This window comes from Molothrus aeneus, chromosome 7 (assembly GCF_037042795.1).
Source record: "Molothrus aeneus isolate 106 chromosome 7, BPBGC_Maene_1.0, whole genome shotgun sequence".
Classification (NCBI taxonomy): domain Eukaryota; kingdom Metazoa; phylum Chordata; class Aves; order Passeriformes; family Icteridae; genus Molothrus; species Molothrus aeneus.
Genome location: NC_089652.1, coordinates 38507468 through 38535103, shown reverse-complemented (window position 1 = coordinate 38535103; position 27636 = coordinate 38507468). Strand labels below are relative to the sequence as shown.

The 27636-nt window shown below is 48.8% G+C and overlaps 1 protein-coding gene across 2 annotated transcripts in view; it reads left to right on the top strand.

Annotated features, from left to right (window-relative positions):
* The window catches only part of ACVR1 (activin A receptor type 1), a 45779-nt gene that overhangs the window by 714 nt on the left and 17429 nt on the right, over positions 1-27636 (top strand). For both annotated transcript variants that reach the window (XM_066553515.1, XM_066553516.1), the window contains exon 2: positions 27118-27191. In XM_066553515.1, the coding sequence (XP_066409612.1) occupies positions 27140-27191 (52 nt within the window). In that variant the 5' untranslated portion in view covers positions 27118-27139. The remainder of the gene's footprint in view (positions 1-27117; positions 27192-27636) is intronic.

The following is a 27636-nucleotide window of genomic DNA, read 5'->3' as shown; positions in this document are numbered from 1 at the left end:
TCTGTGAAATCTGGCCGTGAATCTAGGAGGGGAAGCTGCCCAGGCAATTCTATTAAAAGTGCTAAAACAACTTTAGTTTCTCGCAGTATTTTTACATAAATTGAAACTAAGCCGCTTTGTTTTCCAGTAATTGAGAGAGCAGCTCAGCTTCATCCGGTTCTCCAAGAGCTGGGGTTCACGTAGGTGTGCTGGAGGCACCAGTGCCTCAGGATGGTGTTACTGGTGGGAACTTCCACGTTCTGGACTGAGCTGCAGAACTGGCACGTTTGTACAAAACCACGTTTTACAACGATGCATTGAGTTCTCAGAAGAGAACAGATTCTTTTTCCAAATCTCGTGTGTTTTTATGGTCTGCATTGAAGCCCAGCTTCTCCTTGAAGAAGACTCCTGTGGCTATAGCAGTTAGCTGTGGGCAATGACAAGTCTATTTTTAAACTTTCACTTTTCTTTTGTTTCCTGTAATACGATCTTTGCTGTGATCCTCATACTCATCTTCAGAGGGAGGGTGGTGACCTGGAATGCAGCAGGCACTTTGCAAATACTCTCGGAGCCCTGTCCTTGAAGGGCTGGAGCTGTTTGAAGAGTGCTGGGGTGCCTTGCAATTGAAATGGGAAAGCTGGAGTCCTGGCTGTGGAGAGCTCTCAAGTGCACGGCTGGGCCCTTTGATGGCCGAAACCTTTTTTTTTTTTTTGAGGAGGAGGTGTTAGAGATCTGTTTTAAGGGAACAAAAAGTTCCTGTATGCCCTGTGCTCTCCCCAGGAGGTGTTAAGTGTGTGCAGTGGTTTCAGAGGTTTGCCTTCCCTCGGGATTTGTTTGCTGGGATAAGGCCTGCATTCCTCTGTTTCAGGGGGCCATGTGTGCTCCTGGCCCAGTGGCACAGGACTTGGGAGTGGTTCCTGACTGTAACCCTTTGCCTCTTTGTCTCCTCACACTGGGTGAGAGGTGTGTTTTGTTCTGTCTTCGTGATGGGACAAACTTTTAGTTCACACTTCAGCCTCCTCAGTCTGTAAATAATCAGCTCTTACAGGCCTAAATCATGGTTAGGACAGAATTATATCAGGTGAAGCTGTTATTTAAACAAAACAACTCGAGGGGAGGAAAAGCCCCTTCATATGTTTTCACTTTTAAGTCTTATAATGTGTTTCAAAGTTTCAAGCTGGGAAAGGGAAATCCTACTGACCTGGTGCTGATGATGTTTCCAGAGGTGTTGCTGATATTCACTGCCCAGGAACCATTGTTAACTGTTTTCTTATTTTTTATTAGGAAACAAATTTAGAAAATTATTTATTAGAAAAATATTTTAGTTGCAGAGCTGTGAAGTTTGTTGCCTCATGTTTATATTCTGTAGAGAGTAGGATGGCTGTGTTAGTTACTGACAAAATTGGTGAAAACCCAGATAGTGTGTGCAGAGGTTCAGCCTTGCCCTCCATGGGCACCACTCAGAAAGTGATTTTGGGCACATCGTGTTCCTGGAGCTTGCAATTCAACACGCTTTGAGACGTGAGAATTTTATTGTATGCCTTAGTGGCTGAACATTTGATATTCTGGTGGTTGTTCACGCTCTTCTCTTAACACGTATGAAGTTGGTTGCATTCTTTCTGCTGAGGTGACCTGCTGAAGATCACCTCTATCACTGAGTAGAAAGATCCTTTTGCAGGAGAATGCAAGTGTGTGGAGGAGCTGAGGTGAAAGGGGAGGGCTAAATATAGCCATTTCCTGCAGAACTTATCTGCTTTTGAGGCTGGCTTTCCAAATGGAACTGGAGTCCTCCAAGCCCTCGGTGAGGGTAGGAAGGGAACATGGGCGGGGGAAAGAACACCCGTGGGGTGTTGTGAGTGGGTTGTGTTTGTGGTTTTTGTTTTTTCCAGCCAGCTGGTACTCTGAAGTCATGCTTAAATTTAATGAAAGCCCGATGCTAAAATAGGATCTAGGGACAGCCGTTGTGAAATAATTAGGCACCCGTTCAGCCCTTCTTGTCCCTGCCAAAAAAAAAGCTACTTGAATTCATTTAAATTCTTGGTATTGGAACTCTCAAATGGGCATCTTGATACCTGATCTAGTGTGTATAAGCAGGTTGAAAACTTGTCCTGCTCACCTGTGCATCTGTCAGGAGCTACAGCAGATTGCAGTGGTGGTGTTGAACATGGGTGATTGCTGCTCTGTGTGTGAGGATTCAGGGATATCACAGAGCTGGGTGACGGGCTGGCCTCAGCCAGGGTGTGCACGTGGCTCAGGGGATGGATTAGTTACTTTAGGACCTGAAGGTAGTCAAGACTGAGAGTTTAAGAGCATCTTAGGTACAGAGATACCCAGTGCTATCAAGATCCTCACCTTCTGAGCACTGCTATGGACAAGTTCTGTGGCCACATGTTGTGAGTGTAAGGCATTTATATCCTGTACATATCTGTAAAAAAAATCAGGAATGATGGTGTTTTCTAGCAATGTTGGAAAGCTGAATTCACATGTGTTTGAAAACTGTTCTGGGATCATGAATTTATCAAATGTTGTTGACTACAAAATGTAAGGAATTCCATGGAAATGCTTTCAAGGAATTCCTTTTTTCCCCACTATGTTTGCAGCCAGAACATGGTTTTGGAGTAATGCTTTCAAAAGTGTAGCAGTACAGTCCAATAACATTAAGTGGTTGTAGTGCAATAGTTTTCTGTGTTACATTGGACCATGAGTGTGCACCTGACCCAGTCTCAGGTGATGGTTATGCCCTCCTTACCATGTGGTCTTCTGGAATTGCGTGTGTACAGTGCTCGCAGGTTCCTATTTCACAGTGAGTTGCAGCTGTGGATTGAGGTTGTTCAGAGCACACTCCCAGATTTCTGCTCTGGTGAGAAGATCCACAGGGAACGAGCTGCAGTTATGAAGCAGCGTTGGAGCACACCTTTGCCATGAAGTGCATGGTGCTGTTTCCTGGAAGGAGCCTGAGGAGTGTGCCCGTGCTCCCAGTGCAGTAAGTCCGCAGCTCTTCCTTTGTGCGGGAGAAAGCAGCACTGCAGTTCCAGTGCCCGTGTTCTCTGCTGGCAGTTCACATGCTGCTGTTCCCCTGGAAGGCCAGAGCCATGATCCATCTGCTCCTGAATACTGGGCATCAGGAGCTGGGTCAGTGTGGCAGGCGGTGCAGATCCCTCTTTTGCTGTGCTCCTGCCCTCCAGGCAGCGCCTTGCCCTGCTGGCTGCCCCAGTGCTGGCTGTGCCTGGCCCCATGCTGGGCTTCTTGGACACAGGGTTCTGCCAGCGCTGCTGGGAACGTGCCTTGCCTTCCTTGTGCTGCAAACTGGCGTGCCACCAGCTCTGAAACACCTCTCAAGCCCCCCAGATCAAGGTCCCTTATCCCAAGGGATGGACTTCTGTTTGATTACAAAGGCATTGTAAGTCCCTAAGCAATTGGGATAATCAATATCCTTCAGCTCTGCAGTTTCTTCAAGCTTGGCACCTGTTTTAGCTTTACAGGACGTTGGCTCAGCCTGGTTTTGCAAAGCTGGGTGAGGTGGTGTGTAAATAAACTGACTTGCTGAGGGGAGAAATGCTTGAAAGAAGATACTGTAGAGATCTTAAAGTCACAATTGATGTGAGTAAATGGGAAGGGAGGGTGTTCGGTAATTCCTTATTATGCAAGAAATGGGGAATACTGGGTGTAATCAATTGTCAGCAGCTTTAAAGTTAAAAGCAATAGTTTATAGTCTAAGCTATAGACTGATTGCAGTGGGATATTCAGGAGCCTTATTCTTCTTTTGAGGAACAGCTGAATCTGTTGGTAGGCCTGTGGGGGGCCAGAAAATGCAGTGATTCAGGTGCAGCTTTGGGCTTGGGAATTTACCTTTGACTGGGAGGTGTGGGGTTGGAGTGAGAGGAGCATGGAAGAATGACCCTTTTATGCTGTGTCCTTATGCTCTTTCCTGAGCATCTGCTCCTGGCCTCTTGTGGAGTCAGCTTATTGCTGGTTCGGGCTGTGTGTTGTGGGTGGTTCCTCCCTTTGGTGCGCAGAGGCAGTTCAGTGGCTCTCACCCCAGAAGTCCTGTTGTCCCTGCATCCCCCCTTCTGAAACACTCCTGGAGGGTCACACTAAGTCACTGTTCCCTGCCTATGATGCTGCTGGAAAGACGGGTCTGAAAGTGTCTGGAGCCTGTTGTAGAGTAACTCCAGTCTGCTTTAGGGAAAGGAAGGCTTTGGCTTTGTTAAGAAAAACTTATTAAAACCAAGACATCCATTTTGGTGATTGTCCAAGGCTGCCTTTGGAGTAATTTCTGTTGTCTGAAATGACCAAGATGGAGATAGGAGATTGTGAGGGGGAACACCAAAAGCTGTTATCTGGGCCTTTTTACAGAAGATGTGTTGCTGCAGCACTTAGCCTTCTGTCCCGAGTGCCTGGAACGTTCCTTCTCAGCATGCTAAGCTGGTCATGCTGTTGAATGGAAGCTGGTAGGAGGAGCTGTTCCTTGTCTTGCAGAGCAGTCGTAGTGAGCTGTGCTCACTGGAGGTCGGGACTTTGTTGTTCTGACTGCAGACCTTACCTGTGCTAATGAGCTGCAGAGGAGAGGCCAGCAAAGCCCTCTTGTAATCGCGGGCCTGCTGTTCTGCTGGCGAGGCTCCTGTGACAGCAGGAGCGGGCTGGCAGCCCCGCCAGCCCAGCCGCCTTTGGCTGCGCGGATAGCTCCCAGCCTACAAGTGGCTTCCCTTTGAAGTCCTGGAACCTGCTGAGCCCTGCTTTCAGGAGTCGGTGTGCCCCAGCAGGCCCCTCCAGCCCTCCCCGCGAATGCCTTGGGGTTCCTGGCTCCGTGGTTTGAGGCACCTGGGGCTGTGGTTGCGCAAACCTTTTTGCCGGCTACTAATGGCAGGGGAGTGAGTAGTCCTACTTCTCCATGTGCTGTTCTTTTTCCTGTTCTGGCGTCTCTGGCCATCTGATACACTGGATAAGGCATTCATTTGGTTAAAACTTAGTCTGCCTGTGCCAGGTTATTTCTAACCCAGGTTAATTCCCAGGTATTTTTCTTGTGCTGGTGCTAAGGAGGGATTTCTGAGGGCGAGTGGCTGAGCAGATGCAGAGGGCTGTGAGCTGCCTCGGAGTGTTTGTGAAGGCTGGTGCCTTGCTTGGGTGCACCACGGGCGTGTTCGGTGTGCCTTGGACCTGCTGTGCTCTGCTCCCCAGGGAGAGCCCCTGCGGTCTCCTTGCTGCCGGCTTGCTCTTGGCCCTGGCTGTGACACCAGGATGTGCTCGGATGCACGTTTGTGGCGGTCCCACAGGCCTGCCTGCCCTCCCTTCTCCGCAGGACGGCGACAGCAGTGGCCAGCCTGTCCCCCGAGCTGCCACACGTGGAGCCAGAGCTGCCCACGCTGCTCAGCCCGCCGGGCGGGTGGTGTCCTGTGCTGTCAGGTGCTGTGCAACACGAGGGAGAGGAATGAGAGCAAGATCTCCCTAGGAACAAATGTAAAATTAAACAAAATGTGTGTTTGTATTAGTCAGCCTAAACCAGACTGTGCTATTTAGGGCTCTCCATTGCAATAAACTTGTCTCTTGTATTTGTGTGGGAGGACTGCAACAATTAAAGCAATTTTAAGGCTGAATTTTAAAAGTGAAAACAAAATGAAAAGGTAATGGTTTGATTTAAGAGAATATCAATTGTATCATATTATGTTATGATACTCTTATGTTAGAGAAGAGATAGGTGATACGCTGCAGGTTGCTTATTGGTTAAAGCTGTGTCCATGCTGCAGGTTTGTACTGAACATTAAAACTCGTCTTGACTTCATAAGGAGTAATTTTATTTTTTTTTAAATCCATTTAATTGCAGCCCTCACTGCTGCTGGAGAGTAAACTGCTTGCTGCAGCTGCAGTTGTGGGTAGCAGCCTGCTAAAACATCAACTTTGATGGCATGGGCTGGGCAAATCCCAGGCTGGAGTGATAAACAACATAGAGAATAAAAATTTTCCGTTCTCCAGAAGGTGCTGAATAGAACTTAAAGACTAACTGGCAATAAAGATAGAGATATAAAAGTATGTGCACAGAATGATAAATGTAAGTGGAACCAGTGGGGAAAAAAAAGAAGAAGAAAAGGACAAGTCCAGCTGATTTCAGGATCAGGAGGATGATTTGGCAGTGGAGTTTGTGGCAGTCAGTCTTGTAGGATTACACTGTGTTCTACTTCTCATTTTCTGTTGTCAGAGCAAAAACATGTACAACTTGTAGTGCACCAGTCTGAGTGTTAAACTAACAAATTCCTATCTCCTTAGGAGTGGAATTACAATAAGTTGTGCATTTAAAAAAAGACTATTTTTAATTTGACTTCTAAATACTGGCTCAAGTTAAATGATAAAAAAGAGGGTTTGACATGTACCCTTAGCACATGAAAAAAATACTGATCCTTGTGAATTAAAAAAAAAACCACAACAAAACGGAGGGGTGTGTTCTCTTTGGAATTGTGATTATAATAGAAAAATAAATACTTGAAAAACATAGGAAATTCTTTTCTGGACGTGCATTCTTACATATTGAGTGTTGATCTAAGTAACTTTTATTCCACTTGACCTTTATTTTTGGACTGAGTTGCAAAACCTGTCTAGATCCTGAGTCTAAATGAAATGATGATGAAAATTGCCATGCAAGCACCTTTTTACTCCACCCGTTTTCCTTCGTTAGGGGTGGCAAGGTGTGTATGTGGTGTGGGACCATCTCTGCTTATCTCTGGGCTCGGGAGCTGTCCTCCCTGCCAGAGGAGCACAGGATCTCGCTTTGATGTCTTGTTCCCTCCCTTTAGCTCAGCTGGGCAGCGCTTTGTGCCCAGACCAGCTGGCAAACGCCCGTCTGTGAGAGCAGAGGTGCATCTTTGTGGTTGGGATCAAGGTTAAAGCCTTTGAGTCTTGGCTGTCCTCCAGCTTCTTTGCATAATTTGAACCGTCTCTGTCCAGAAAGAAACATTCGAGTTATTTCAAGCCACTGGGATAGAAGAAAAAGCTCCACCTAAGAGGCTGCTCAGCAAGGTGGGCTGTGCTGCCCCACCTCAGCTCCCCAGGCCGTGTGCTGTGACGGCGTGGCTGGGAGGGGGCTGCTGGCTTCCTTGGCCTCTCCTCCATCTCTGCTCTCATGGGGCCTGCCCTTGAGCCTGTGCACTTCTTAAATTCTTCAGCGACTCCTTGGCATGGCTTTTGCTCTCCCACATTAGTTGGTTGTCAGTTGGGCCTTTACAAATGTGCCAGAAATGCCACGTAGACACTTTTGTGTGTGTTTGTGGACCTGGCATGTTTGCATCAACCTCCAGCGGAGAATAATCTGAGTAACATGTCCCAGCTTGCCGAAACAATAGGGTGTTTTTTCTGTCTTGGTGTAGATATTTTGCACATTTGTAAGACTCGTGTCATACCCCTAAAGCAAACCTGGGCATGGTTGTTCTGCAAAACCTGCTCTAAAATCTGAACCTGTTTATTCCTTTCCCTTCATACAGCTTCCTTATGACACGAGTAATATTTTGAAGAATGAGTAAATCAATATGGCTGTTCCTAAATTATGGAAATAAAAACCTAAACACCATCAGAAGTCCGAAAGAAATATGGTATTTCCATGCCTGATGCAAAAATGGCATGTTTTAATGACTGGAAAAGTCCTTGACTTCATCTTTTTGGTTGGGATTTGATCCTGGACATTGTTTAGACATTCAAAGAAAATATGTATTGGACTTTCATGTGGAACAGTGTCCAGGATTTTGAGGGAACTTTGTCTTGTTTCTCCATTAGGAAAGCCAGAATGCCATGCAGTGAGGAGCCAGAACAGCAAACTGGATTTTGAAGCTCAGTTTTCTTACACAGTTGCTGGGCTCTGGGGAGGAATTGGTGTTCCTGAGGCTGCAGTGCGGTTTTATGCCTTCTGTAACAAAGGATCTGTGAGGAGTAAAACCTACTTTATTTCCAGTCTGGGGATTTGTAAAACTTTGACATGCAGCCCAATTATAATTATGTTGGTTTAGTTCCCAAAGTGGACGCTCTTTATTCTAAAAGAGGCCCTACTGTGTGCAACCAGGAGTATTGAAGGCCCTGAAGTGTTAGCGTTTGAATGGTTTTGGCTTAGCTTTAAAATAAATATCTACTGGATATGGAGCTCTGGGGAGTGGACTAAAGCAAATGGAAAAGGTGAATTAACTGGAAGCTGTTCCACAAGGCTGGGTCCATAGAGCCACAGCACAGCAACGCAGTGGCAGATGGAGGCAGAAGAAAGGCATTTTGAGAGTCGCTTGTATTTTGAGCCTGATGTGAAGTGGGTGCAATTCAGAGGCCGCTGTTCCTCTGCACGGGGTTCTGTCACCATTGCTCTTGCTCTGCAGCATCACTCCTGTGTGGCCCCAGCAAGTTTCCGTGACAGCCTGCACTGCTCCTGTGAGGAATAGTGAGAACTGTTCCTGGCAGCTTTGGAAAGTCTGCCGTGTTTGTCTCCTGGTACTTGGTGGCTCTTTTGAGACCCGAGTGAAAACATCAACAGGTTCTCTCCTTGAAGACAGAGATTCACAGTTTTCCTGTCTGTGATGGAAATCTGGGAAGAGGAGCATCTTCAGGGGTGTGTGTGCCACTGGGTGACTGGAGCAAAACAAATTGGCAAATCCTTGTTTTCCTGCGGAGGGAAGGAGCCTCGTGCAGAGCTTTTGGCTGCCTCCTGGTAGGAATTCACATGCCTGTGAGCTGAAAGTGGCCCTGGGGCTGCAAGGTTTATGGGGTGAAGAGCCCCTGTGCTGGGAGTGAAGGTGGTCTCTGCTGTAGGGTCTCCTAAAGGAGAGTTCTGGAGAACCAAGATGGTGTTTGGCCCCCATTACAGGTACAAGTAACTGGGGGTGCAGTGTGGAAGAGGGGCACTCAGGGACACTCTGTGGGGCTCCATCAGAGGAGGGAATGGCAAAGGGCCAGGCGTGTGGCCAAGTGTCTGACAGCGTAAGTTACTGCTGTCAGCTGGTGCTGTTCACCTCTGCACATGCTTCTTGTGCTGAGAGTGGATGAAACAGCGCCTGGAAACACAGCAGTGAGGTCTCGGGTGGGCTGCCTTGCTCGGGTGACCACAGCTCGCTCTCGCTGCGGTGGCAAGCTCCTTGCTGGCAAGCGAGGAGAAGTGTGATGGCAAAGGATTGCTGTGTCTGCCTTGGGATGGCCTGGCCTGAGAAGTTGCCAGGGTGGGACTGTGGTTTCACAGCTGCCCCTGTAGGCAGCGGCAGGGCTCTGCTCCCGGGTGTGGCTTGTCCCAGTGCAGGGACAAGGGCTGGAGAGCACAGAGGGGCAAGGCTCACCCAGACCAGCCGGAGTGGGCCTAGAAAAGGTTTGTTCTGAGCTGCTGGCCAGTGTGGACACGAAGGCATGTGAACCCAGACCAAAGCCACAAACAGCAGTGACCCAGAGGCTGTAAGTGAAGTCTCTGAGGGGTCGGTGTGCCAGCAGTGGGAAAGGATACCAAATGTGGGGCTTTTTCTCCAAGTTCTGAAATAGTCTTCCAAAAATCTTTGGGCTTTTTGACATGGTTGATCTTGTTTCAGTCCCACAGGTGTGTTTGGTTGTATATGAAAGAGGGATTCTTCTGAACTTGAGTTCATAAAGGCATATTAATTAAAAAATGAATGTTGGACAAGCCAAAAACAGTTGAATGTCACAATTGTTTGAAAGGCACCTGTGAGTGTGTTAGCTGACAGCTTGGTGCAGCTTGCAGGTTTTACCCAAATTGTTCTTAGGACCACAGCTGGAGGAAAAAAGTGCTTAATGTGTTACCTTCTTTTTGGGACATAATTATGGGTCTTGAGTAGCTACTGTGTCAAGAAGCAAACCAAGGCCAAAGGAAAGAGGCTTGTATGGCCAATATGAGTTAGAGCTGAGCATGGAGGTGGGTTTTCTGCTGTAATAGCTGGTCAGTTACTTAGACACCAAGGAAATATTTGAGTATCTGATCTTACGGGGAGATTCTGTTGATTCTCTGATCTTGAAAGGCTACTTTCGTACAAAACAAACAAACAAAAAACCCATGAAGAGCATGTCTTCTCTGTTAAAGTAATTTAAGATGTTTAAATACAGTAAAGGAACAAAGTAAATATTTTCCATGTAAAACATGCAAAAAAATAGCATCTGATTTAATTCTGAATTACGAACTAGCAAGCTAAAACTTAGACTAAATTAGACTTAGAACAAATCTTTTTGGAAAGATTTGAGGAATCCATGAGATTTTCATTGCTGAGCTGACTCTCCCCTGAAGGCTGTGCAGAAACAGGCAGCACCTTTGGGGTTGTGCGTCTGGAGTATAAAAGTTAAAATTACTTTAAATGGCTGAACTGTTTTGGGTTGACTTTAATTTGTATTTTTGTTTACTTGTTTTTCATAAAACCCCATAGTAAATGCTAAATAAAGCCTGTTAAATGCTCAGCCCAGCTGCATCATGAGGAGTGTTTAAAGGTGGTTAAACACTCCCTCCCATCTAACAGGTCAGAGATCTTCAGAGGGTGTTTCAGACCTTCCACACTGTCATGGCAGTGCGTGGGCTGGGGGGGCCGTGCCCAGGGGCTCCCAAAAGCAGCACAGCAGATCCAGGAGCTGAGACTCAGGCTGCTCCTGTCTCCCCTGCCCCGGTCACCCCGGCAGGCTCACCGTGCTGGCTCTGCCTGGCTCAGCTCGGGGGCTGCAGCTCCTGTGTCCTTGGCTCGTAATGGGCCTGACTTGCAAAAGGCCTTGATCATTTTTCTTACATTATTAGCACAGTCAGGCCACTGAGACCTGTTCTCCAATTAAAAATAAACATTAAAGTATTGTATTTATAAGAGTGAAGAATCAAAACAAATGTATCCTTTTCCATAAAAAATGGGGACCTGAGTTTCTGGGTGTTGGAGTAGAGGGATGGAGAGGGAAACGGTCTTTAAAGACTATTTAGTTAGTCTTAACAAGATGTTCATTTGTCTTCAACAACAATTAAACCCTTCTTACAAAAGAAAAAAAATAAGTACAAAGTCAGATCTAAAATTGGTTATTTAAATTGTTCTCAACTTCCTGACTTAAATCACCTTGATCAACTTGGAAGCAGCAAAACCTGAAATGAATATTCCACCCATACCAATGTAAAATGCTGTTTTGAAAATTTCAGGTAACCAGGTAAAATTCCGAGTGTGTGGGTTGTGGGGAATTTTTTTGTTTTGTTTGTTTTAAACTTTGAATTTTGAATCATTATGCTCACACAATTACTCAGTTGGGTTTATTTTTCATTTCTGTAGCTGTTTTTTTCCTGGTAGCAGACCAAAGAAAGTTCCATCCCAAGTACATCCCTGCTCAAGTGGAGTGAAATGCTCCAAGCGGTGCTGAAGTCAGTGTGGTGCTCCTTGCTGGGAGCAGCTTGTGCAGCCTGGCCGGATTTTCGGGTGGCCAGGGGGTTGCTTTCTCCCAGGGAGCCGTGCAGACCTGCAGAGAGCTCTGGCTTGTCCAGCCCTCCCTAGAATTGCTAGTTTGGCAACTCTGCCCCTGGGCGGTTTACCACAGAATTATTTTGAAGCTGTTTGATTTCTTTGTAGCCCTGCTGTGGGAACTCGGTGTTTTTGGGGTTTTTCTGTGGCTTGTTCTGCCTGCTCCAAGCTGGTGCTGCTGGTAGCTCTGTCATGGTGCAGTGACATCTCAGGCCTTTGCAGGGGTGACAGCAGAGCTGTCCAAACATCTCCCGCCCTGTCCTCCTCACCTGGTGGCAGGTGAGCTGAGGCTGTGTTGTTTGGTCAAATACAGACCATGGAGCAGAGCCTCTGCTTGGAATTCGTGTTCCAATTTGCGGACAAGACCGGCCTTGTGCTCCAGGCTTTCCCGTGGTGCTGAGAGGAGCTTGCCTGCCCCTGGGTGCGTGGAGGTGGGACAGTGGCAGGGCTCCAGAGCTCGGGAGCAGAGCACTGAGTGCTGCACGGACATGTGGGGTTTATTGCTGCTGGACGAGGTAATGTACAGTAGCAGGTCCAAAAATAGGTGTCTCTGAGCAGCTGCTCCTCTGAGCAGAGGAGTCATCTCTTAGCAGAGTTCTTGGCTAAAGCTCAGTTGTTAGAAGGGTTTCTTGCAGCAGTGTGTTTGTATCAGTAGGTCAGTGTTGACTGGTGTCCAGCAACCCTTGTCTTCCCCAAATGATCACTTTGAGGAGCTTGGAGTGAGTGGAAATGATCATGGTGTTAAGAATGGGAACAGAAAGAGATGAGATGGAAGTGCTTTTCTTGGTTAAGTAGTTCAGTGGTGTAACTCGTGTAGGTAGCTGCAGTTCAGTTTCCTGCATGGTCATGCAATGGGTATTGAGAGAATGCTGCTGCAGTGCTCTTGGGGTTCAGGGAAATGCTAGGCAGAGCGGATTTTGTTTGACTGCATAAATATCTCTTCATGAGAAACAAACCCGACCAATAACCAAGTTCACACAATAGCGACTCACTGGTTTTAGCTTCAAACTCTGCTAGCCCAGATTGTGATTATCTTTGCTCTGGGAAGCCATGGGGACAGATGATCTGTCCTGAAAATGGTGACAGGGACACGAGGGAAGTCCTTGCCATCAGCCCTCAGTGGGAAAGCTCTGGTACAAAGGAACTCGTCCGTGTTGGTGGTGAATGTTCCCAAAGGGCTGTGCACATCAGTAGGGGTGACTTCTGTTTTTACCAGCTCATACTGTCAAGTGAGTTCATATTATTCAGTTAGTTCTGAGGGTTTTGGAGATGATTTAGTAATTTTTTTCAGCCTACTGTCAGAAAAATAATGTATTAAAAACATTGGTAGAGAATTAGTTTATTCAGCTCAGATCTGCTTGTTTGCTGGCACTGCTCAGCTTCCTTTGGAGTGCCTGGCTGCTGCCGGGCAGGCTGGGGACCCGCGGGGACAGGGGCTGGGCAGGCCAAGTGTCATTGCTGCTGAGTACTATTGCTGTGAGTTAATCCTGCTTTTCAGAGGGAAAATGGCTAATATGTGAGTAGGTGCCTTGTGAACAAGCAACAGCTGGGTGCAAAGCAAAAATCTGCTAAAACATGACTAATTTCTGAGTGTTGCACAGAGTTTCTGTCTGTATTCAGCAGCAAATTACCATTTTGAGCTTATGCTGCTGTTGCTTCACTGGAGTTGGCATGAGCTGCGTGTTTGAACTGATGGTCATTGCTATGAGACTGTCAAAGCATTGGTACAATGTGAGGTTGGCTCTCTGTCCTTCCACTTGCAACACGGCCGATTCCGTTCAACGAGAACTATTTTAATTGGGTTCTACTCTGTGTTATGTTAAAACTCTGATGCTAGGCACAGAAACCCATGACACTTGTTTTGTTTGTTCCTGAAAACATACACTTCACTCTGCTTTGGCCATTCAAATTGGTTTTACATGATTGTCAGCTGAAAATAATACTGCGATTGGCAGCAGCACGGCAGCTTCCTGCAGCCCGGACCAGCAGTGGGGTAACTGGTCCAGGGGGGCTGGGAAATGAGAATTCCTGCTCCGAGAGCGTTGGTTGCTTAGCAGGCAGCACAGCAGCGTGGCCGTGGGGCAGGGCTGGCCCAGCAGGCTGGCCGAGGCGGGCGGCTGGGGACACGGAGCTGCTGCCAGCGGAGGAGAGCGGGACAGCGGAGCTGGGCTGCTCTGGAGAGCAACTCGGCCACCATGGCCTGGCCCTGCGGTCCCTGATCTCCGAGCTGGGCCGGGGGCAGCTGTGGGCGAGGCTGTCCCTGATCACCGAGCTGGGCCGGGGGCAGCTGTGGGCGAGGCTGTCCCTGATCACCGAGCTGGGCCGGGGGCAGCTGTGGGCGAGGCTGTCCCTGATCTCCGAGCTGGGCCGGGGGCAGCTGTGGGCGAGGCTGTCCCTGATCTCCGAGCTGGGCCGGGGGCAGCTGTGGGCGAGCCTGTCCCTGATCTCCGAGCTGGGCCGGGGGCAGCTGTGGGCGAGGCTGTCCCTGATCTCCGAGCTGGGCCGGGGGCAGCTGTGGGCGAGGCTGTCCCTGATCACCGAGCTGGGCCGGGGGCAGCTGTGGGCGAGGCTGTCCCTGATCTCCGAGCTGGGCCGGGGGCAGCTGTGGGCGAGGCTGTCCCTGATCACCGAGCTGGGCCGGGGGCAGCTGTGGGCGAGGCTGTCCCTGATCTCCGAGCTGGGCCGGGGGCAGCTGTGGGCGAGGCTGTCCCTGATCTCGGAGCTGGGCCGGGGGCAGCTGTGGGCGAGGCTGGGAGCGCCGGCAGCCGCAGGGCAGAGCTCGGGTGGTGAGCCTGGCGTGTGCAACTGCAGTGGGATGCCTGGTTAGAAAATAACCAGTAGTCATGACTTCTGTTAATTAACTACTAAGAGTTAAATAAATGTTGTTGGAAAAACTAGTCTGTGTTTATTTGGCACGTCCCTCTCCAGCCGAGGCTGGTGCTAGTTGGTACATGCTCCACTGCTGAGCCCGTCTGCAGCGTGGTTTTATGTTTTCCATCTGTATTGATTTTCATGATTCATTGACCATGATCTAAGCAAAAAGCACACTTAAATGACACTGGAGACAGCTGTCTGTTAAAGAAGGACCTTTATGTAGTCTGAAATGGCGCCAGGTTTTTCTTCCATTACTTTATCAAGTAACACACAAAAGTAATATTCTTTGTTTAATTTCCTTTTCTAGGTCACTGGTATGTCACCTCTCTTTTGTGCAAAGAGCAGATGGTAAATTCTTACTCTAAACTTTCCTATCAGTTTTGCTCCTGTTATTTTTCTGATAATCTGAAATGGAAGGGGCCTTACATTGTGTTTGGGAGTCTCTATGAAGGAATCAGTTCTTCTCCCTGTGGAGCTGTTTGGAAGGTACATGTGGGAAGTTCAGATAAAAGCAGAAACGTATAAAGCTTGGGAAGCTGATGTGTAGCTTTTTCCAGTTATAATCTGTCTCTCTTTGTATGGCAGGCTGAAGTTCCAGATGTTGTTTTGGCTTGGAGATTGTGGATAGGGGAAAAATAAGCATTCTAATGTTAACAGAGTCAGCCTGTCTGGATCTGAGCTGACAGGAAAAGGGAGAGATAAAACCCTCATTAATGGAGTGAGCAGTGCTGAGGAGGCAGGGCTGTCCCTGGAAAGCAGTCCTGGGCTGGCAGTGCCCGGTGCCAGCTGTGGGGCACCACCGTGGCCCTGAGCTCTGACTTGAGCAGGGACACCCCCCCTTTTCCTGTGAAAAGTTAATTCTCACCCCTCTTGGCATCCTGCTTGCCCTCAGCAGCTGCCTCTGGGTTTTGGGGATGCAGAGCTGAGGGGCTGTTGGTCAAACACGCTTCTGGGGTTGGGTGGCTCTGTGCCTCTTACCACATTGAGCCTCTGTCTTGGAGCACCAGTGGTTCTTTGAAGCTTGTCCCTGCCAGGAGCTCCATTTATTGTGAGTTGCAGAGTGGTTTTGGGCATGTGTATGCTGGATTTGTTCTGGAGGGAGACTAAGCTGCAAGCTCTGTTCCTGGTGTATGGCAAATGTGCTCTGTCCTGAAATGTGGGTGTCATCTTCTCAGCCTCTGCTGGGCAGCTTGGAGCCATATGTGGTAGCACCTTCCAGTGAGGGGACCCAGGTCAATCCACTCTGAAGTAAGAGTGCTGAAATGCATGTTAGGAGTACATGTGGTGGCCAGAAAAGGGATTTCCTGGATTAGTCCATAGGTTATATGTATAATAGTCTGTCCATTTTCTGTGTTATATTAAGTGCATGAATATACTGTGTCCTGTGTCTCTTTCATACCTGTTTGTCCTGTCAGGCTTATTTCCAAAATGTATGAGCAGATTATTTTTAATTAATCACTGAAGTTCTGCTGACTTCCTCCTTAATCTTTGCTTTTCCCCCTCTTTCATTACTGAGTCTAGGCAGTAACAGTTTTTGGTCAGTGGCCCATCCCTGTCTTTCCCACCGTGGCATAGAGTCCTTTGGGGCTTTCTGGCCTCAGAGAGCAGTTCTGGTGAGAATGCTCCCTTCACTTGCCTCAATGCTGTAAAGCTGAAAGGGAAGAGTGCTGACACTGACTCATTGAGGGACACGGGAGCTGAGCTGCTGCAGTCCTTCTGGTATATGAGGTCTTGGCTGTTTGCTGCTTACAGCTGGGATAATCTTGTCCTCATCAGTTTGTGTAAGTTACTGGGATGAGGGTGGGAGGGGCAGGGGGAGCTGGTGTGTGTTGGTGTAGCAGGGTAAGGGATCCTTGGAGCGTGTACAGTGTTGGCCAGCTGGACATGCGTGCCAGGATTGGAATGGTTTAACCCTTTTTGGCCTTGTTTTTGTCTCAGAAGTGGGAATACGTGCCTGGAGCTGGCTGGCTGACCAGCTGTGGTCGTGTATGCCTTACCTGATGTCCCAGAAATACCATCCTTGGAGATCCCACTGGACTGGGATGTGCAAGACATGTCAGAATAAAGGGTCTGTTGCATGTTTGGTGGAGGAAGATGCAGAAAGGGAATCTGGGTGTGGGAGACTGCTCTGCCTACCTTTGTGCTGCTCACATTCCTCACTTGGGCCCGCAGGCAGCAGTGGGGTGTCTTGCTCATGTGGTTCATGACTCAAGCCAAGCCCAGATGTTTTCATGCCTGGTCTGGCCTATTTTCTGTGAATAATTTTGGATGCCTCAGTCCATTTTATTGTGGTTTTCTTAGTGTCTAGTCCAGCTGAAGTTCAGATGGTTCCTGGCCTAACTGAATGCTCACAGGCAGACATGGCAGCTTCTGCTTTCTCTCTGCAGCTGTGTTCCTGCTAACTTCAGAGCACTCACAATTAGAGCTATGCTGGTGAGAACCTGGGATAGAGTTTTGATGCTGCTTTTTGAGTGGAAAGCTTTAGAGCATGAAACCCAGAAGAGTCTGTCTTGTGGCCAGAAGATGAGTGAAAATGCTGAAGGTTTCTGTGAAGTCAGATCTGGCCTTGTTGGCCAACCTGGCTTTCCATTTTCCACTGAGCCGTGAGTGGTAGGGACATGGAAACCTTTTTGTACTGACTGTTGGTCCTTTCCTTCAGCATTATCTGGCTGACAGGTTGGTGACAGTTACTATCCAGAGTATCCAAAATTTATTTCCTCATGCCTTTGACAGCGCTTCAGTGCTTTTTGACCCTTTGTAGGAACAGTTTGTATAGCAGGTTATTTGTGGGAAGTACATTTACTCCTTAAGGTTGAGTTTTCCTCTGATGAAAATGACTTGATGTTGTTTGAGAAAGAGTGGAATGGTCTGTGTGTGAGCAAGAGCTGCCTTGTGTCCTATTCAGAGTGATCCCTTCCTCCATCACAGCCTAAGGGTGAGGAGGGCTGTTGGCCCAAAGCAGGTTTGGGTGCTTACTGTGTTCAGGAACAGTTGGTGAAGGTGGTCTTTGACTCTCTGTCCTCAGTGTGTCGCATTTCCAGTCGTGGCTGGGTGCTCTGTGCAGAGATGTTGGGCCTTGGAAATAGCCGCTGGATATGTGCCATAAGCTCCCTGGAATGGTGAGTGTGGCCTTGTTCCCAGCTGCTGGTAGGTGTGGTGCTCTCGGGCAGTCTGTGCAGAGCTCCAAAGCCAGACTGGTCCCAAAGGAGAGCTCTAGCTTTCATTGTGCTTCACATCTGCAGCTGAGTGTGCGTGAGGTCAGCCATAGGAATTTAGCTGTTAAACAGGGATGAGACTGGCTGCTGTTGGCTTCTGCAGCAATTAAACCAAAAGCCTGTATGAATCCATGGAATGGTTTTCAGAAGATCTGCGACTACAGTCAAGCTTGGCAAGGCCACGTGAGATGTATGAGTTTGACAGCATACAGCTAAATAGGTGGAAAGGGAATTCTTGAAACAGCTCTGGAAAGAAGAGTCAGAATTGTGTATAATTGTGACACATTTGGTGTTTGGAGAGGTGACCAGGTGCCTGGTGGTTGGACTGAGGGGTGCATAGCAGGCAGGGATGGACATCAGCTGGGACAGTGATGGGGAGCTCCTGTACCGGGGGAACACGAGGGTTGGTTTGCCTGAGAGCTCAAAGTAGACACAGCTGTAAGAGCAGCTGAGGAATGCCAGGACAAAGTGACTTGTGAAGTTCTCGAGCTGTTTTAGGCCTGAATGTTAGATGGATCAGTGTCCGAGGTGAGGCTGCCACAGGTAAGATGTGAGCGGAACAGAGACCTGTGGTGGAGGCTGTGGTGCCGCATGAAGCCTCAGGTGAGAAAGGGGGACAGCTTGCAGGATGCTTTGAGGGAGAGGATCACGGTGGAGGCAGAGAACAGGGTAAAGCTGAGAACTGCAGCACTGAGGGTAATGTTGCTGATGTGGGAAGAACAGAAATACCACTGGAAGGTTCAAGACGGAGAAAAGCCTGAGCTGGTCTTCACCTTACTGTCTTCTTCAAGTCAGCTTTGGGTTACATTGCCCTTAACGGTGGGTGCCCCTCACTGTTGTTGCTGGGTTTCATGAGGCTCTGTACACGCCTGCTGCTGGGAGAGGGGGGAGAGGGGAGGCTGAGGAGCACCAGGGCTGGAGCAGGACCTGCTTTGTTTGTGTGTTGGATTTAAGCACAGAATAATGTGGCTCTGGCCTGTCCAAGCAGGCAAGACCAAACTGTAGAACAGTGCTGCTAAAATTCTGGGGTGGTCTAGTATAATCTCTGAAGATTTGACTTTCTTGTGCAGCAGGGGTTTCCTTCTTCTTGGGATTGCTAATTGCGTTCAGTTTTCTGGACTCCAGAGCAATGGTTAATGAGATGCTCTGCTGAGAGCAAATGCTGTTTCATGCCATGTGCCTATGGAGTGTCAGGAGCTGCTGTTCTCAGTCCGATTGCTCTATAAATGTTGGTTAATTTTCTTTGGCTGGCTGAGGCTAGGAGCAGTTAAGCTGTAAGTGGGGTGCAGAATGAACACCTGACTTTGCCGTGTCCCTTAACCTTTCCGACTTTGTAGCAGCCCATCACTCCTGAAGAATGCTGCTCTAATGCCAGTTTAATCCCTCAGCAGTGAGCTGGAGGTGTGAAGCCAGGCTCTCCTGTCCCTCCTCAGTACCCGTGCCATGTACTGTGTTCCTCTGCCCCTCTCCTGCCCCTGCCCTGCTCAGGTTTATAGATTTATGTATATACACAAATAAAAATATGTATATGTTTATAATATTTCCAGCTTTGATGGTTCTATGTTAACTAGTGGCTGTGTTTGCTGAGTCATGCTACCATTGTATTATTCTGATAATGCAATGAAATGGATTTAAAAAAAAAAAGTTTTGGCTAATTTTTATTAAAATACCCCAAACTGTACTCAGGGTAGGATGCTTGGGCTAAAGGGAAGAAGTAGAATATTCTCGTGGTGATGACCCTGTGAAAATAACTCTGGAGGTTCAGGTTTACCCAGGGTAAATCTGCGAGATCTCTCTGGGATTATTGATGTGCAAATGAGGGTCCTCACTGGAGTGAAATACCAACACAGCTGAGGGGGCACCTGGGGAGTGCTGTGGCCGAGGGAGCGCCTTCACCTCAGCCAGAGTTTGGCTCTGAATGATCTGGCCTGATAGCGTCAGGGACTGCGAAGAAAAAGCATTTGCACCTCTCTAGGCCCCTGCATGTGTGAAAACACTGAGACTGTAGGGAGATGCTGCTTAATTAATGCATTTGTAGGAACTAGACGACGTTGTTACCTTGCAGCAGGGTGTGCCCCAGTGAGGGATGGTCTCTAAAAGCTGTGCACATCATCAGACCCAGGCTTCTCTGCAACCCAGAATAAAGAAATGAGTTTTTAAAATTTGTGTAAAGAAAAACTGGGAGAACCAGGAAAAAAAACACAGTCTTTTTTTTTTTTTTTAAAGGGAAAAAATAGGACTTTTGTTGGTGATAACCAAGCCAAAGATTTGTTTTTGGAAATGTTTGTTTTGGTTGGCTGGAGTGTTCTGCAGAAACTCTGAACAGGCGAGCTATGTAATATTTAACTAGTTGCTGAAAAGCATTTGAAAATGATTAGCAGTCAGTGATCTCACGGAGTTTCTCGCAGAGATTGCGGCGCAGCTCTGGGGCAGAGCGATGTTTATTTGGAGCGCAGGGGGTGCTGCGGGTGCCCCGGGCTGGCGCTGGGCTCTCACTGCGGGCTGGTGGCTTTGGGGACAGGAGCCTGTCCGGTGCCTCTGGCTGTGCCCTTGCTGTGCCCGTGGGAGGGGGCCGAGTGCTGGTGCCCGCGCTCTGTTGCCCTGCCAGGACAGGCCGCAGGAGCAGTGCGAGATGGGCAGCCCCGGAATGCCTGAGCTCCCTCATCACACGCGGCGCAGGTAACAGCTGGAACAGACACGCTGTTGCTGGCTGCACCAAAGCAGGCCGGGGCTCCCAGAGGCAGGCTTTGAGTAAGTCAAAAGGAAGCCACTGTTACTGGGTGCTTTTGGGTTTGTGTGGCTAATTTAATCTTTTTTTACCTAAACTATTCAGAAACAACTTTTACAGGCAATTCCCAATAATCTCTCAGTTGAAAATGTTTGTGCTTTGGGACTTACTCATGGCTGCTGGATAAATCCAGGTGTTCTGTTTGGACAGAGTTTGTATCTTTATTGTCAGTTTTATTGAGATGTGAGAGTATACTGTCCTTGGAAAGAGAACCATTCTAGGGGAAAGTGTGGCAGTCTGGCAGCAGGCTGTGCAGGGTGCTCCCTTTGCCTCCTAAGCCCAAGGCCTCAGCACAGATAAAGTCACCAGACCCTGATGGGGATTTTCCTCACTTTGTGGGCATCTAGAGTGGCCTTGGCAGAGTGGTATTCAAAGTTGTCTATAGCTATGACTTGTGCCTAACAGGGAAAGTGTCCGAGGAACTTTGCAGCTGTGTAATGGAGCCTTTTTCCTGGTAGTTACAGAATGCTCCTCTGGTAGGAGCTGTCTGTGTGCCATGTAAGAGTACCTGTACAGCAAGGAAACGTGTAGCATAATAAAATAACACCTTTGTTTGTATGTGAAATGTGTGAGAAGCCACAGTAATTCATGTGTATCTGAGTGTCTTGAGCAGATACCTGTGCACACCTCGTTCGTGTGAGGTGAAACTGAGCCTGAGCATTCCCCTGAGCAGCTCACGGGCCTGCAAAGCCCCCGTGTTCATTGTGTGCTGCCTCTTGCCCATGTGGAGCTGCACACCTCGCTGTGCAGGTGCTCCCAGCGGTGCTGTGATCGGAGAGCCACAGCCAGGGACTTGGTGAGCGAGGGCTTTTAAGCGATGCTGCTGAACACGGGCTCTGCAGGGGAAGGCTGTTCCACAGGGCAATGCTAATCCTTGCCAGTTGCCTCCCGGTGAATTTATTTACCCCGCAAGGCAGCAAACGATAGGGAAAGATACACATGTGTCTTCAAAGGCACTGGGAACTTGCAGAGCAATTTAAAAGTGTCTGTGCTTGCTTCATTGTTTGAGTAAGCCTTCTGTCAGTGGGTTGCCCAAGACCCCTGTACTGATGCAACAACTACACACAGCCTGAGCTTTTACACTGGGGCAAGTGCCTTCTGCCTCCTGCAGCCACAGGGAGGTTCTGCTGCCCACGTGGAATCTCTGAATGGTTTGTGTTGGAAAAGCCCTCTAAGATCATGAAGTCAAATCATTCTTCCAGCAGTGCCAAGGCCACCGCTAACCCAATGTGCCACATCTGCACAACTTCTAAATCTCTCCAGGGATGGGGACTCCACTACCCTGGCCAGTGCCAGGCAGCCTGTGCCAAGGCTGGACAACCCTTTCTGTGAGGGAATTTTCCCCAGTGTGCAGCCTGAGCCTCCACTGGTACAGCTTGATGCTGAATTCTCTTGTCCTGTCCCTGTTCCCTGGGAGCAGGCTGTTTTTATTTCTATATGGCACTCATGCTCTGCTACCTTTTCTTTTTCTTACAAGAACCAAGGGATTGGCTCTTTGTGAATGTGTCAGAGTTACTGACTGGGAGAAACTTCCAGGACACTTTACACTGTGTAGTTGCCTTTCGTGTAGTGTTTTCATTCTTACTCAGCAGTGCTGTGATTTTGCTTTGTACACGAGTACAGAAGAGCCAGTATCCCATCCTTCACTCTTTCTGTATTGTGGTCACTTGAATCTTAGACATTTGGTCTTTCTGGGTGGCACTTTGACAGATTTTTGGAGCTGCAAAGCATGGATGTGTCCCTTGTGCATTTGCAGGTGGGTACCAAATGGAGTTGGTGGCTGGTTTCAGTCTTCTGAATTCTGGCAGCCAGGTTTAGACCATAAGAAAGGGCTGCCCAAGGTTGTTGCTCTCTGATGCAAGGAATGCCTTTGTGGGGCTGCTTGGGGGCTGCACCTCCTTTGTGTGAGATTCAATTAAAGAGCAAGCTGTGAATTATTGCCTTTAAATGCACATTGCTCCTTCTGAAGACACAGCTGTGGATGAATTCAGCTCGTGTGTGGCTGTTGTGGATGGCACAAGTGTGATCCAGTATTATGGATGTTTTCTTTTGATAGGAATCTGGTGAGGTACATGCAAAATATGTACAGCCCTTGGGCTCTTGGCTGGGGGCCACTGGGACTGTCAGCGATATCTGGGTGCTTCTGATCTCATCTGGAAAGTCTGAGTGCTCTCATGTTCCCATGTCTGTGTCATATGGAGATGAAATGCAACCTGAAGTTCCTGCACTAGTGGCTCAGTGTCTGCTGTGGTCTGTGCTCAGCACTGGCTCTGGGGACTAAAGGCCACTTCCCAGCAGCCAGTGCCTGCAGGGGTCCTTGTGGTGTTTCAGGTTGTCTGGACTGGTTCTTCTCTCCCCTCTGGCTTCTTGGCAGCCGCTGTCCCGACAGTCCCAGTACAGAACTTCAGCACACATTGCTGTAAGGCCATACAGGAATGATTTGGCAGGACACAGTTTTCTTAGGAAGAAAGGAGAGAGCAATATTAGCTGTGAAGGTGGAACAAGCATTGGGGTTTCAGGGTGGATTTTGCAGTGTTGGGACTTTATGACCAGAGAGCATAAGGATTCTGTAGACTCTTACCTGAACCAGTTGTGTTTTATGTTGGGTGTCTTCACCAAGCATCTGATCCGCCTTGCCCTTGGCTTATTGTTCATTTGGGCTTCCAAAGCCAGTTTAAAGGACTTCTCCAGAATCCAAAGCTGGCCTTGGAGCAGATGCTGGCCTGCCCAGGAGCCAGGGTCCCTTCCTTGCCTGCACTGCATGGCAGGTTTGTTTGGAAATCTGGGAGCTGCCACTTTGAAAGAGACTTTTCTATCAATAGCAAGTTCTAGTTTTCCAATAATAATGTGCTTTTGCAGGAGGAGGTTAAACCCAAATGATCCACATTTCCCTGTATGTGGCTGAGGCTCAGACACAGTGTCCTGCCTCCAGCTCTGCCTTGTGGTGTCCAGTAGTGCTGCATCTGGAGCGTGGCATGGGATGCTGGGATCCCTGCATCCCTGTGTGGGTATGGGGTGTGGCACAGGGCACTGGGATCTCTGTGGGTATGGGGTGTGGCACAGGGCACTGGGATCCCTCTGTGGGTATGGGGTGTGTCAGGGAGTGCTAGCAGCTCCATCCATGCAGTGCTGGGATGGCTGGATCCCTGCATCCCTCTGTGGGTATGAGGTGTGGCACAGGGCACTGGGATCCCTGCATCCCTGTGTGGGTATGGAGTGTGGCACAGGGCACTGGGATCCCTGTGTGGGTATGGAGTGTGGCACAGGGCACTGGGATCCCTGCATCCCTCTGTGGGTATGGAGTGGGGCACTGGGATCTCTGTGGGTATGGAGTGGGGCACAGGGCACTGGGATCCCTCTGTGGGTATGGAGTGTGGCACAGGGCACTGGGATCCCTCTGTGGGTATGGAGTGGGGCACAGGGCACTGGGATCCCTCTGTGGGTATGGAGTGGGGCACAGGGCACTGGGATCCCTCTGTGGGTATGGAGTGGGGCACAGGGCACTGGGATCCCTCTGTGGGTATGGGGTGTGTCAGGGAGTGCTGGCAGCTCCATCCATGCCGCGCTGGGATGGCTGGATCCCTGCATCCCTCTGTGGGTATGAGGTGTGGCACAGGGCACTGGGATCTCTGTGGGTATGGAGTGTGGCACAGGGCACTGGGATCCCTCTGTGGGTATGGAGTGTGTCAGGGAGTGCTGGCAGCTCCATCCATGCCGCGCTGGGATGGCTGGATCCCCGCATCCCGAGCGCTGGGATCCCTGCCCATGTTCCCGATGCCCTCTAGTGGCTCTTGCTGCTGTGCTGCGGTTCCACAGGGCACGGCCTGAAGCTCCAATCAAATGGCAAAAGGAAAACACCTTTTGTGTATTTTTGCTGGTTGCTTGTTAATTTCTCTTCATTTATCTGGGTTTAATCCCAACTCTTCCCTTGGGAAAAAAGTTCTTGTGAATTCAGGTACCAGATCATAACTGGATATCTCATTGATCTTTAAATCTATAGCTATTTTCTGTGGGGATTTATTAAAGAATATTTTGTTCCTTACTTTAAAATGTATATTTTCTTTCTCTCTAAACAAGCAGTAACTGGAAGGGGTGTGCTTGCTGGTGTCACTAGAACCAGGCTTTGGTGCTTATGTACATCCATTAATTGCTTTGGGAAAGTAATTTTTTTTAAGCAGTGAGAACAAGATCTTTGAACTCACGCTCTCAAATAATTTTTAAGGGAAAATGAGTGTTTTGTAAAGGTCAGAGGCTCCCTCCCGGCTCCTTCCCTCCTCCAGTCCCCCAGCACGGCTGACCCGGTGTGGCTGGGCTGTGCTGAGGGCTGTGAGCCAAAAGCCCGGAGTGTCCCGGGCTGCCCAGACAGGGTGCAGCCCTTGGTTTGGTGGTGAGGACACTGGGTGGGTGTGTTACAGGCTGCTGCACATGTGCACAGCTCTTCTCAGCAAAGGCAGATGAGATATGCCTTGAGCCTTTTGGGAAAATGAACAGCTGGAAGAGCAGCTTCATAGAAGCAGGGTTTAAATGGAAGTATTGGGCTTTTTTTTCTCCTTGGGAGGACCATGCATGGTATGAATGCATAAAATCTCTTAAAAGTCCAGTATGGTTTGTTTGCCTCTTTGGGGGCGTCGGTCTGATTGCCATCCTCATCCTCCCCCTGAGACATACAGGGCAGGGGCTTACGTGTACAAATATACTTGTGTATATTTGTTTCTTTGTTTTTGTAATTCAGATAAACTGGTTGAAAAGACACCAGGTAAGTCCGTGTAGCGGCAGAGTTTTCCTGGTGTTTGGCCTGCTGCGTGCTTCCCGTGGCTTCAGTCCCACACCGTGGCCAGCTCCCGGTCCGTGTGCTCAGCCTCCTTCCCTGGAGAGCAGAGCTGGGCTCCCCCTCAGCCAGCTCTGGCAGGAGAGGGGCTGGAGCGGCCAAGGGGGGATGCCCTGGTGAGGAGGGTGGAGGCATGGGGGTCTCGGGGCCGCCCCGGGTGTGTCAGAGGAGGGGCAGCTCCCACCAGCACCAAACAACCCATGCTGGTTTTACCTGGGCCGGGGGCTGCAGCCCTGAGTTGCCTGGGAGAGCTGGCTGTGCCCGAGAGCTGCCGGTGCTGCTGGCTAAGCTCTGGAGCTGCCCAGCAGTGCTGAACTCAGGTTTTGTGTTTTTAAAGCACCTTTTCCTTGAGCTGGGTGTCGCTGCTGTCTGAAGGGCTCTCCAGAGGGAGAGCTCCCATCCATGCAGCCCCTGGGGTGGCCTTGGCTCTTTGAGGTGCCCTGTGTGCAAAGGAGGAGGCAGGTGCCAGGAGCTGCCTCTGTCTGGGCTTGCTGAGCTGAGTGAGCGGGCACAGGGCCAGGGCTGCTCCAGGCTGTTCTGCCCGAGGCAGAGCAGGGATCCCAACACCAGCCTGCCTCGGGAGCAGGGCACCGACCCCTTTGAGCTGATCTGGAGCACTGGGCCGCTGATGGTTCCTTGGGATAGCTCTCCTCTGCTTCAGACTGCCTCCATGGATTGCTCCTGCCCCTGCTGCTTAGCCCTGTCTGATCGCGTTCAGCTCGAGTGTTGAGGGTCAGGTATCAGCAGGGGTTACGGGTGCCTGGGTGCATCAAGGACAAGGGGGAAGCTTCCTTGGGGAATGGGTCTTTGGAATGGGAGGTGAGGTGGTCAGCGCTGCCTGGGCCTTTCTGTGAAGGTGAAAACTGAGTACTTGGGTCAGAAATCTCTGATCATTTTAACTGATGACGAATCAATTACTGGAAATAAATACAGAAGTAATGGCTTGGCTTTCATCACTGAGCACTTAAGAAGTGCTGATGATTTGAAAAGGCACAACAGAAGAGATCTGAAAGGAAAATGGCAATATCAGATTTATTTTCAATTTTCATCTGCTTCAATTAGAATTCAATCTGAAAAATGAAGACAAATACCTGCACATAAGGAGCATTTTGTTCCATGTGCCTAGGCCAGAGAGTCCCTGCAGGAGCCAACCAGCACAGGACAGACAAACCATTCTGAGTCACCAGCCAGGTCTGTTGGGCTAAATCCTAAGAAACTGCAGAAGAGTTTCTTTTCAGAAGCCTTGTTTCACAGTAAAAAGTGGAGTAGAGTGGTCTGTACTTTCTTGTGAAGACCAAGTATCATGGCAAAGATTGGAAATACAAAGGCAAATTCACTCCTTTATTTCCTGTTTTAGAGGGAGCATGTGCCTCTGCTTTATGCTGGAATCAGCCAGGACTGTTGCACTAGGTGTAGTTACCTGTCTTCAGAAGCAGGGAAATGGACTTGAGCCATTGAAAGGAAAATCCTGGGAGAGGCAACTTAAACTGTGAAATTGCTCTTCAGAGAGCAGCATCTTCCTTAAATACATCTCAGTCTTTTTCCATTGCCATCCAGCCCTGGTTTTTGCTGGTTAATAGAAGTTATTCTGAGTGGAGATCTTCTCTGTTTCCCTTCAAAGCCCAGATAATGCAGTTTTACAGACCACCTTCTCAGTTTAACAATAATTTAACTTTCTAGGAGCTGGTTCAAAGAATGGATCATCTGTATTGCATGCCTGCTTGATACTGGAGAGTTCATATTTCCCTATTACAAGCTTCTGTACCTACATGGTAGTTGCATGTGATGTCTCTGTGAATCTAAAAAGACGTTGCAGTAAATGCATGAATTTTATAAGTGAAGGAAATTATTTAGGAAACAAGAGTTAAAAAGGAGTCCAATCAACGCTGGGTTGTGTTTTGTGTAAGGAACTGATGAAAGGCTAAACACTGCTTTTGGGGTGGCTGCACTTTTAGACAGCAGTGGAAGCATACAGAACTCTCGTGTCTCTCCTTTCTGCAGCTCCAGGGTGGTTGATGGAGTTATGATTCTCCCTGTACTGATGGTGATGGCGTTCCCATCTCCGAGCTGGCAAGGTGAGTGTTGTGTGGGGTCAGAATTTCCAGTGTGGTGTTTGGTAACTCTTCCATGGTTGCTCCAGTGAGCCGTTGGCTTTGGAAAGTGACTTCTGTATCTGGTTTACACTGCTGTGTGCACGTGGAGCTTTTGTGACATGCAGTGTGTTTAAGGTTTGCTTCAGGAAAAGGAAATACTATTTCCACTGCCATGGAAAGGAAGGAATGGTTCATTTGAAGATCTCTTGGTTGTTCTGTTCACAAACAGCCTTTGGAAAACATTGAGTAAAGGCTTTCTGGGAGTCACTTGGTTTTCTCAGTTTTATATTTTACTTTACTCGAGAGAGATCTCTGTGTCTGCTGTGGCATATCTTTGTCATGCTGAAATAGCTGAATTGGAATCGTTACCTCCTACTTAGTGGTTCTTCAGCACTACCTGAAAACAATATCACTTCCCTTAAGCAGA